The sequence below is a fragment of the Manihot esculenta genome, chromosome 9 (assembly GCF_001659605.2).
Source record: "Manihot esculenta cultivar AM560-2 chromosome 9, M.esculenta_v8, whole genome shotgun sequence".
Taxonomy (NCBI): Eukaryota; Viridiplantae; Streptophyta; class Magnoliopsida; order Malpighiales; family Euphorbiaceae; genus Manihot; species Manihot esculenta.
The window spans coordinates 37,265,251-37,277,279 of record NC_035169.2 but is presented as its reverse complement, the minus strand read 5'-3'; the positions used below and the strand labels follow the sequence as shown (position 1 = coordinate 37,277,279).

The 12,029-nt window shown below is 34.7% G+C and overlaps 1 protein-coding gene across 1 annotated transcript; it reads left to right on the top strand.

Moving 5' to 3' along the window:
• The first annotated feature begins 9,696 nt into the window (after positions 1-9,696).
• Positions 9,697-12,029, top strand: LOC122724542. Its single transcript, XM_043959790.1, has 2 exons — positions 9,697-10,454; positions 11,509-12,029. Exons 1-2 carry the CDS (start codon positions 9,699-9,701, stop codon positions 11,932-11,934), a joined length of 1,182 nt encoding a protein of 393 aa, XP_043815725.1. The 5' UTR covers positions 9,697-9,698; the 3' UTR covers positions 11,935-12,029.

The window sequence follows — 12,029 nt, the reverse complement described above, 5'->3', positions numbered from 1 at the left end:
TATGATGATGGTAGTACTAAAGTGATAGTTTATCTTTTTCCACAGCCTGATTAACAGCTTAACATGGTTTGACATATAAAAGTCATTCTTTTATTGTCCAGGAGGAAACGGATGAGTAAGTTGTATTTCGTACAAGTAAATTAAGGATAACCAGACGGCTTTTGTTATAAATTCCACTGGGCTCCCTCCCTCCGTCCCAGAGCTTTTGAGTGGTAGGAACTTAATGTAGCGTAGACCCAGTTCAAAAATTGATTGCTGGATTTCGGAGAAAAAGAAGCAGCTTTGTAGTTTAAGCTGCACAAACCCAATGGTAATAGCAAGCGTGTGTGCGTGTACGAAGTGTCCATTACTCTATGCTATTAAATTTTTTTTTTGGCCTTCAGACTGGCCTATTAAAATGAATCGACACAATGCAATACCCTAGAGAGCTGGAATTCAAATCTTGGCTGCCCCGAGTATTGGGCTTCATGTAGCCATGCGTGTATTAGGGGACAGTGGTGTATGGCAAGTTATATCTGGTAATGAAACCATTCACCAGAAATTGGCAATTTAACAAATTTATTCACCTTGGGGGTTGGGCCTTAATCAGCTCACTGTCAACATTCCATCTTCTCATCTCTTGCCAACTTCAAATCTCCGAGGATTTTGTAAGTATTCGCCTTGGAATTGTCTACAAATATCTTTTCTTTTATTTACAAAATGGCAACAGTAATTTCAAGGAAGCAAAATTAAAATAAGAAAAACAAATATTATTTAGTTTTTTAATTTTAAAAAATATATTAAAATACTATTAAAATTTTATAAAATGTATTAATTAATTTTTATTTTTAAATATTATAAAAAATTTAAAACATTCTTAATATAAAAAAAATTAGTAAATATTTTAAAAAATTAACTAATAATTTTATTATATTATAAAAATTAAATAATAAAATATTTAATAAGTAAAGATTTTTTAATAAGAGAGTTTCTCTAATATAAAAATTAAATAGGAAATTTTTTTTTAAATTATAATTGTGTAGAAAATTGTAATTCAATTAAAGAATTTGAAGTTTTGAAAATTATTTTTATTTGGTTGGTATTTTTTTCTTAATTTAGTACTTCCTACTTTTTAAGAAATAATACATTTGAACTAAATAAATTCAAAGCATATTAAAGATAATTATGAAGCTCATTTATTTTATATGTAAATTTCACTTTATTGATGGTGGATTATCTCAGAAATACTTTAGAGTTTTGGAGAATTAGAAAGAGTGAATATGAAAAAGGAGGGAAAAAGTATGTTGGAGATTCAAACTAAAATGATGTTTGACCTCTAATCCTTCCTTTCCAAAAAGCTCATCATGGTTCCACCTCTATTCTTGGATCACTTCTATCAAATCTTTAATCTCCTTTTACTTTTACGTTAGAATCTTTTTTTATTATAAAAATAAGTAAATAAATCTATATTAAAGAAAAATAATAAAAAGAAGAAAAGAGAGAGTATGGTTGATATTATTATTGTTCCAATTATAATTAAAAACAATATTTTATTTAAAATTTGTAAGTTTTAATTAGATATAATTTGTAAAATAGAAAAAGAAGGGAAATCCGTGATTATATACTCGATGGTCCGTATAGAAACCTTTTTCTTGTTTTCTTTTGTGTTTGAAGAAGCACAAGAAAACAACTTTTCCCCAATTCTAATAAAAAATTAAAATAAAAAGAAGCAAATTTTCATTTTTGAAGATAGTGGTGGGCTAAGTGAAGTCACTTCTTTTAAGGAGACAAAAAAGCTTCTTCCATCTTTAAATCAATATCATACATTACTCCATGGTCTCCCTTTAGTTATTGTTTTTTTTTTAATATATATTATCTATTAATTTAAATTTACGATTTATTTAAAAATTTAAACATTTTATTTTAAATTTAAAAAATATTATATATCTAAATTTAAATTTAAGATCTCTAATTAAATAAAAAAAAATTACCATTTTCTTCTATAGATCTTTCAGTGATAATTAATTAATTCACTAATGCACATCTTAATTGCAAATTAAATGAGTCAAAAACAAGCAATGATGGACATTCTTCACTACTCAATTATTAATTAACACACATCTTTAAAAGAAGAGTCTCACATGGCATTGCCCCCAATCCAACCATCACCTTTCCTTTTGATACCATCACCACCTTACCAATCTTCTTCCACAAATGTTATAGTATTAATCTACAATTTAGAATTAAAATACAAAAAGGATCGATTAACGAAATTAACTAATTTAAATTTTATCTTATTATTTAAAAAAACCCACCAAAAATTTCAAACTTTAAATATGAAAAAAAGTTAAAGAAAAATATATATTAATAAAAGGACAATAAGCATCCAACAAAGAATAAAGAAGAATTAATTAAGTTGCATGGGAAGGAAGGAATAATTTCCTTTGGTTGACTTATGCTTTCCTCCAATAATACTTATTTTTTAATTTGGCATCTCATCTCAGTGCCGAATCTATAAATATTTATTAATGCATTAAAAAAAATAAATTAGTGGTGCTTGGAATGGATAATATGTAAACCGTTTCTATCTCAAATATTCTCCATTATCCGCCTCACCCTCACCCAAAGTTTTCATAAATATTTTATTTTTTAATGTCCTTTCATCCAAAATAGCTTCAAGGTCTATTTTAATAAGTTTGATTTGGTTGGCATATATTTTTCTTTTTTTTTTTTCTTTATAGATGTGTAACCATTGTCCTACGTCTGTACGTCTTGTTATTATCACGCTAGGTTATGTACGGATATACTGTGTCATTTTCCATCGTTAGGCAACCATTATTTACGGATATACTGTATCATTTTCCATCGTTAGGCAGCCATTATCAGCTTGGCTCCAAGGAGAATGTTTAGCTTGTGGGTCATTATCTCAGGATCAATGCTTAGTATATCTGAGGATTTCCAGGCAAAGCTCGAAGTGTGCCCTCTGATTAAAGCTATCGCAACTTCCTTCTGGCTATTCTCTAGGCTCGAGTTAATACTGAATACCTTGTTGCTTTCTTTCTCCGGTAATGGAAATGTCTCCAACTTGTCTACAGGTTCAATTCTGACCTCTTTCTTTTCATCCCGGACCTCCATAACTTTGGAGTTTATTTCTTACGGCTGGGTGCTTGGTTCCTCCACTATGGCTAGGTACACAGCTCTAGCCTCTTCCTGTCTTCCCGGAACTACACCTACCCCTGCCTTCATAGGAAATTTCATAGTTAGATACTGAATGCTAGTCGCTACTTCAAAGTCATATAGCATCGGTCTTCCTAATATGGTATTTTAGTTCAAGGGTAGCTTTACCACTATAAACACTGCATAGTGAGTTCGGGATAGGAGTGACTCCCCTAAGGTGAGGGCCACCTTTACTTTCCCTTCCATCGCTATTGGAGTTCCACCTATCTCCTTGACCGGAGCTTAGTCCCTAACCAACTGCTCTTCGAGTATTTTTATCTGCTGGAAGACCCGGTAAGGCGGTAAGTTCACCTTGCTGCCATCATCTATTAGAACTTTTCAGACCAGGAAGTTATGGATGACAACCCTTAGTGACCAAGGTATCATCATGAGGCATCTACACTCCTTGAGCATCCTCTAGGGAGAAAGAGATGGTCACTAGGGAGTGTTCCACGATCTGCATTACTTAAGCGTTGCTCCCCTCCCCATTTCAGCTTCTCTTTTTCCCTCTCCGACTCATACGGCCTCTAGTCTCTCCTACAATCATATTGATCGTCCCACTGGAGCTGTCATTCACCGGCGCTTTAATCTGTCTCCTGGGCTTTACCCAGCTGTGTTCTGTTGCGATCTTTGGCACTCTGGCTTTTTTATAAAGTTCTTAAGGCGTCCTCTCTTGATGAGCCTCTCTATTTTATTCATCAACTAGTAACAATCGTTCGTATCATGGCCATGAGTCCAGTGGTACTAGCGGTACTTATTCAGGTCCCTTTTGTTCGCTTTCGCCTTTATCGGCTTGGGCCACCGTATGAAGTCTTTGTCTTGGACCGCCACGAGCACTTCAGCTCTGGACACATTCAAAGGAGTGATCTCCGTGGGGATCTGGGGTTGTCCTTCATCTCCCATCGATGTCTGTTCAGTACTTCAAGCCCCCGGTCCTGTCTCCTCTCCGGCCTATCTTGCCTCTTGTCCTCCCCAGCCCTTCCTCTATCTCCTGCCTCCTTGGCGAACCTGCTTGTGGTTAAGACGTCGTCCTATCTTATATACTTTTCTGCCCTTTTCATAAGCTCTGCCAAGGTGGTAGGTGCTTTCTGCATAGTGATCCGAAGAAGTCTGGGGAGGTGGTGCCCTTCTACATAGTTTTTACAACTCTTGCTTCATCAAACTTGGGTATTTGTAAAGCCTCCGAGTTGAACCTGGCCACATACTCCCTTAAAGATTCATTCTTCCTTTGCCGAACCATTTTCAAATAGCTTGTCTTTCTTTCAGCTAGGGCCCCAACAATAAATCTGCTGATGAACACGTTGGCTAAATCTATGAAGTTCTTAATACTACTGGCCTCCAAGCTATTGAACCACGCTTGGGCTGGTCCGATTAAGGTATTTGGAAAAACCTTGCACATGAAGGCATCTGAGTGAATTTATAGCTCCATGAATATCTTATAGTTCAAGACGTGCTCCTGGGGGTTTCTTGTCCCATCATAGGTGGCCATCATCGATGTCATGAACTTTTTGGGGATGGTTTCCTGCTGTACCCATCTCACAAATGAGGATGAGGTGGGCAACAAGGGACTATTGTTGTTTCGTGCCCCCAACTCCATCAGCAGTTGCTCTCTCAGTCTTTCTAACTTTTTGATCTACATCTACCTTCCCTCTCCTAGACCTTTTTTCCAAGCTGTAGTTTCTTTCTAGCTCCTACTCTCCGACCTTCCTGCTAGCTCAGAGGAAAAGCTTTCAGCCCTCGCATTCTCAATGAGCTCCCTCACTACCCAACCTCTTGCCTTGGCTATGGGCTCATTCCTTCGTCTGGCTTCTCCCTCTCCGTCATCCGTTCTCTTGTTGTTATATTGAGGGGCTTGATAGTTTAGTGTGGATTAGGGCTCATTGGCGTTGAACCCTTCGGCTACAGGTGGTACACTCAATGGGGTGTTGAGCCCCTCTACTATCACTACAAAAAAACTGTGAAATTGCGACCAAAATTAGCGACCATATTTTTTGGTCGCTATTTAGCTACCAATCAGCGACCATTCTGCGACTAAATGAACAAAATAATACATTTATTTAACAAAAATCTTAGCGACCAATTTTTGGTCGTTAATTGGTCGCTATTTAGCGACCAAATATAAAATGGTCGCTAAATTTAGCGGGAATTAATGGCGCGAATGTTTAGCGACCATATTTAGCGACTAATTGATTTAGTCGCTAAATAGCGACCAATCAGCAACCATTTCAATTTTAAAATTTTAATTTAATTTTTAATTAAATTTTATTTAATTTAAAATTTTAAATTTTATATTAAGTGATTTTAATTCGGTATACAAAATGACGTCGTTTTGACAATTTAAGGACACTCTAACCTAATTCCTAATTTTAATCCCTAATTCCTAATTAATTCCTAATCCCTAATAAAATTAACCCTAATTTCTAATTTCTAATCCCTAATTAATTTTTAACCCTAATTCCTAATTAATCTCTAATTCCTAACAAAACTAACTCTAATCTCTAATCCCTAACCTTAATCCCTAATCCTAATCTCTAATCTCTAATTCCTAATCTTTAATCTCTAATTCCTAATAAAATTAACTCTAATCCCTAGAGGTGAGCAGAAATCGATTCAAACCGAAAAAATTGATCCTATCGAACCGTTTTGAAAATTTGGTTCAGTTTTTTATATATTTCGGTTCGGTTCAGTTTTTAATTTTAAAATTTTTAATTATTTCGATTCGGTTCGGTTTTGATCAGAAAAAATGAAAAAATCAAACCGAACCGATTAATGATAATAATATATTTTTTCAATAATATAGAGAAATTAAATTATATTAAGATTAAAATATTTTAATTAAATTTTAAAATACTAAAAATAAAGTTTAAAAAATTAAAAAATTATTTAAAATCGAAACCGATCGAACCGAATCAGACCGGTACGGTTCGATTCGATTTCTAACCCAAATCGGTTCGATTTGATTTTCATAAACACTAAAATTTTAATTTGCGATTTATTTGATTCGGTTTGATTTTAAACCGAACCGACCGAATGTTCACCCCTACTAGGGATGGCAACGGATCGGGTATTTTCGGGTATTCGATCCGACCGAACCCTAATAGGACGGATTTGGGTAGTTATAATCGAGTTTGGGATGGGTTCGGGTTTTAAAAATAATACCCGTTGCGGGTTCGGATCAGATTCAGGTTTTATGTACAGGGTATCCACTATCCGAACCCGTTTATATAAATAATTAATTTAATATAAAAAATATATTTTATAATAATATTTATAAATTTTTTTTTTATATATTTTTATTTAAAAATTTAAATTTAAATATTCTTTAGAAATATTAGATTTTTTTAAATGAAAATTATTAATGAAAAATATTTTTTATACAAATTATTAATTAAAATATATAAGATTAAACGGGTTCGGATTTTATTCGGATAATAATAATCAGATTTGGGACGGATTCGGATAGTTTAAATTAATTTTTAATCGGGTTCGGAACGTGTTCGAATATTACTAATATAAATTGAGTTCGGGTTCGGATTCGGGTAGTTTAATTTTCGCGGATACCCTACCCGTTTACATCCCTAACCCCTACTAATCCCTAATTCCTAATCTCTAATCCCTAATCCCTCTAATTAGCTATACTAACGAAACTAACCCTAAATCCCTAATTTATTTTTCCATTTTACTCAGTCACTGAGACTGAGAGTAGAGACGCTAATCTGTAATCTCAATTCAACGCCGCCTCACCCTCCCATCACACATCCCTGTGCCTCTTCTCCTCTGAGCACTGAGCTCCACCACTGTCCACCGTCCAACCTCCAACCTCCACTCTCCTCCCGACATCATCGACCGATTAACCATTGCGGCTAACTCGGGTCATCGATCTTCGCTTGCAACACTGAGTCGCCGACTGTACCTCTCTGTAGCTCTCTAGTCTCTCTCTCCAGTCTCCACACAATCGTCGGTCATCGCTCTTCACGTACTCTTGGGCCGTCGCTCTCCAGTCCATATGCTCTCAACGCTGTGAGTCTATGTCCCACTTCGCTTACTGGTTTTTCCAAGTTAATTATGAGTTGAGATTTTCTTTTATTGGTTAACGGAAACTTCTATTGAGCGTCTTCTTCACTTGAGCACTGTATTTGTACATGCTACAGATTGAAAGAAACTATTAATCATGGTGTCCTTTTCTTTATATGAATTCCGTCGATGGGGTTTGTTTTTCCTTCTCTTTTAGGCAAAAGATCCAAACTTTTTTAGGTCCTTTTCTTAAATTGCAATTTAGAGAAAACGTGAGATTAAGATGTTTGTGGCTGTACAAGGCTGGGGAAAGGGAAAGCTGAAGCCCCATTGCTTTTTTATTTTTTTTTTTATTTTTGTTTTTTACGATGTACTTTAGGACACCACCAAAATACCTAGATGTATCATTGAAAGTAGAAGACTTGGGAAAAGCTAGATGATGAGGTCTTCAATTTTCCCTCTATCTTTCCATATCTCTTCATGATCTCTAATTTGATTTTTCTTTGATCCCCCAGTATAGTGGATATCTTTATGATTTAATAACTTTAATTCCTTCATTATTATCATAGTGGATATCAGAAAGAAAAGGTACAAGAGTGTTGTTGTTGTCTGCTTAGATATGATACTTTTGTGTCCTTGCTTAGATTTGATTCCCCTTGAGAAAAATTCCACTTGGGAAAGATCCCATTTAAAAGAAGGAAATAGGGGATAATACTAGAATTGAAATTAATTGCTGAGAAGCTAAAAAACTTAAAACTTGACTCTTGGTGAAACCCTAGAATAAATAGTGAATGGCTAGGTTAATTAATCAAAGGAAAAGAAAGAAACATTTTTACTGCAAAGTGGGTTCTTTTTCATTTATATATTACCACAAAAATTGAGTTCTTCGCCTGCTGCTTGGCTACCTGAAGGCTGAATTCAGCTAAAGGCAATGAATGACAAGTTGCCACTCTGCTTTCTGTGGTTCTCCTTTCCCCGAGCGAGAATCTGTGCAAGAAGAAAACAGTTCCCACCACAAATTAATATATGCTTCCTTTTAAGCTCTTAGAAAATACTCTTTTCTTTAATAAAGCAACTGTGTGTCTATGTCCCACTTCCCTCATTTCCTTTATAATATTCTCTTCCAGTTAGAAAGAATCCAGGTAAGCACAAAGAAGTGACTGTAAAATGTGAGAGCCACCAGAAACTTCAAGATAAATATGTCTTCTACAAATATCTTATTTACATTTTTTTCTTTTAAATGGTTGCAAAGTGAATTGTAAATATGTCTTCTACAGATACTTGCAGGGTAACTACTTAAGTGGCCTAATTCCAGGGGAACTAGGAAACTTGTCAGAGCTTCAATATTTGTGAGTTCTTTCCTTATGACAAATTTTATTATTTAGCAATGCTGATAATTCAACTTAAATATGTTATGCTTTTTATTTTGCAAGTTTTCATGGAGTTCTTTTTTTTATTTCCAGAGATGATATTATCATGTTTATTTTTCAATTAATGATGCAATTTGTTGAGTTCTTTCTTTCATCTACAAGTACATTATAGCAACATAGAATATCCCGCAATTGCAAAATCTTGATTGATAAAAAACACTATACAAGACTGCATAATTTGTGAAATTAGCCTAATTTAATTTGATTTGATTAAAATATATAAATAATTAATTTAATAAATTTAAATTTAAATCATAAAAATCTCAAATTAAAAATAATATTAAAATAAATTGAACCAATCTAATTTACGGATAAAAGTTTAACAGGTAGTACAAAAATCCAAAAGCTAAGACAAGAAACAGTACTTTCAACTACGTACATTAGATTTCTTAAATCATAAAAAGTAGTAAAAGTCTCCAACCCTTATTTCTAAAGCAGCAACCTAATTAAGAGGATAGTACACCAACAACATTCAACCTAATTAACATTTGATTAATTAATCTTCATAATTATTATGATAAATATATATATATTTTTTATAAAGAATGCATAATTACATATAGTTTTAATGTAGATTCCGTCAAAAATAAAAATATAAATACAAAAATTTAGTTGGATATTACAGAAAAGTCAATGAGTATTTTACCTCCGCCTGAAGTTGTGTTTTTGTTGTTGTGAATTTGGAGTGCATGAGATTGGTATGGGCTGCTTTAGGGTCTCTAGTTTGTCTTCTTCTCTTTTTGAAGGCGTTCTGCCAAATTTTTAAGACAAACTCACTATCTCCAAACACTTGAATGTGAGGCAACGGATTGACTTCACCCGGTAAACGATTTTCTCGCTGGGAAAAGGTAATTCCCAGCAATGCACTTGCAGGCAGTGCACTATGCACAGCAGCACTTACTGCAAATGCAGTCTGAGCTACTGTTGTGCACAACAACACTTCACTGATTGACTGTAATTAAAATCATAATCAAAATTATCTCAATTTACTTTAATTCCTCCTCCCATTTTTATGAAATTAATTTATATATTTTTACTATACATATCTTATGTAGGAAAATGAATGCCAATCGACAGTGGATGTATAATAGGCTCAAGGACGGGTTGTTGAATACTGAATTTTTAAATGGTTTAGAGGAGTTCATACAATTTGCTTCAACCCATCCTGAATGTATGGATGGTATGAATATAAGATGTCCTTGTAGTATGAAAAGGTGTTCGAATCGGAGGTTCCTCTGTGTGGACGATGTACGATATCATCTGATGAAAAATGGTTTCGTCCCTAATTACTACAGGTGGACAGCACATGGTGAATGTTGGGATGATCAAGGAACCTCTAGTGTGCTAATGTCTGAAACTATCATGGAAAACGATTTTCAAACTGGGACTAGTGGCCGATACCATGAAATGGTACTTGAAGGGTTTGGTTTACCGCCTCAAATTGAATTCATGGAGGAGGCACCTAATGCCGAGGCACAAAGGTTGTATGAAATGTTACAAGCAGCAAGTGAAGAGTTATGGCCAGGATGCAATAAGCACACAAAACTATCTGCTGTGGCACGTTTGATGAACATGAAATCGGAGCATCATTTCTCTGTAAAATGTTTTGATCAGATTGTCGAGTTTTTGAAAGAAGTTCTACCTGAAGATAATGTGCTTCCTGATAATTTTTACAAAACGAAAAAGTTAATTGAGGGTTTGGGTCTACCAGTGGAAAAGATTGATTGTTGCAGAAATAATTGCATGATATATTGGTCTGGTGACGCTGAGTTACAAGAATGCAAGTTTTGCCAGCTTCCTAGATATAAACGCACGGTAAACAGCTTGACAAAGCAAGTTGTTCAGAAGCCATATAAGAAGATGTATTACTTTCCTCTCACTCCAAGGTTACAACGGCTTTATGCATCAGACGCAACATCACCTCATATGAGATGGCATGCTGAACATGAATATGAGGAAGGGGTCATGCATCATCCATCTGATTCTCCTGCATGGAAACACTTCAATGCATGTTATCCATCATTTGGATCAGAGATAAGGAATGTGATGCTTGGATTGTCTACTGACGGATTCCAACCATTTGGACAATCTGGCCAACAGTACTCATCTTGGCCCATCATTCTGACACCGTATAATCTTCCGCCATGGCTGTGTATGAAGTCAGAATATATGTTTCTCACTGTTATAGTTCCGGGCCCAAATAATCCTAAATTTAAAATTGATATATTCTTACAACCCTTAATCGAAGAACTAAAACAATTATGGAACATGGGGGTTGAGACATATGATGTGGATAAGAAGCAAAATTTTCTCATGCGGGTTGCTTTGCTATGGACCATTAGTGACTTTCCTGCATATGCCATGCTTTCTGGTTGGAGCACTGCAGGAAGGCTTGCATGCCCATATTGTATGGATAACACTGATGCATTTACTTTGCCAAGAGGTGGCAAACAATGTTGGTTTGACAATCATCGCAAATTTTTGAACCATAACCATCCATGGCGGAAGAATAAATCATGGTTTAGAAAAAACAAAGTTGTAACTGAACATGCACCTCTAGTAAGGACTGGAGAGGAAATTTTGCATGAGATAGAGAGTCTTGGATTAATGAGAGTGACAGATCCAGTTGTGTGATTGATTATGAGTTGTTGATTGATTTTCAGTTGCAAGTATGATTCTGATATCTAGGTGATTCTCACAAGGAAATTGTTTATGATTCTCAGTTGTGTGATTGATTTTTCTATTATGATATCTTGCAAGTATTGTAAATGTGATATCTTGCAGGTATTATAATTGTCATATCTTGTAGGTATTACCATTATTCCTTACTTTAGTATTCAAATTGAACTGTTATTCTGTGATTTTCTAGGAAAATTATTTGAAGCTAAAAGAACAACATTCAAGCCAGAATGTGGGATCAGATCATGTGGAAGGAGATGGAGGAAATATTAATGAGGATCAATTGTTCATTGCTGCAGCAGGAGGATGGCAAGGAAGTCGAGTTTATGGTTTAGGTAGTGCTGCATCTTCTGCCTTCTCTCAAACAGGAACTGTGGAAAAAACAACAGATGTTCCATCATCACAATCACCAGAATGGAAGAAGGAAATTGAAGCAAAGTTTGATGAGAAGTATAATAGTTTGCAGAAACTTGTAGAAGACCAAAATCAGATAATAGCTCAAATGCGTGATGAACTACAGGCAACGAGGATGGGACAGCAGTCTTCCTCATTGATGCCATCAACATCTGATATGCCTCCAGCTCAAAGATCCCCTGGTGATTCACATATAGATTAGCATGATATCATTTCTCACTGACTTTAATAATATATTTTATGATATGAATTTGATACTATTTGGATTAATTATGTATTTTGAGATATTTTAAGTTT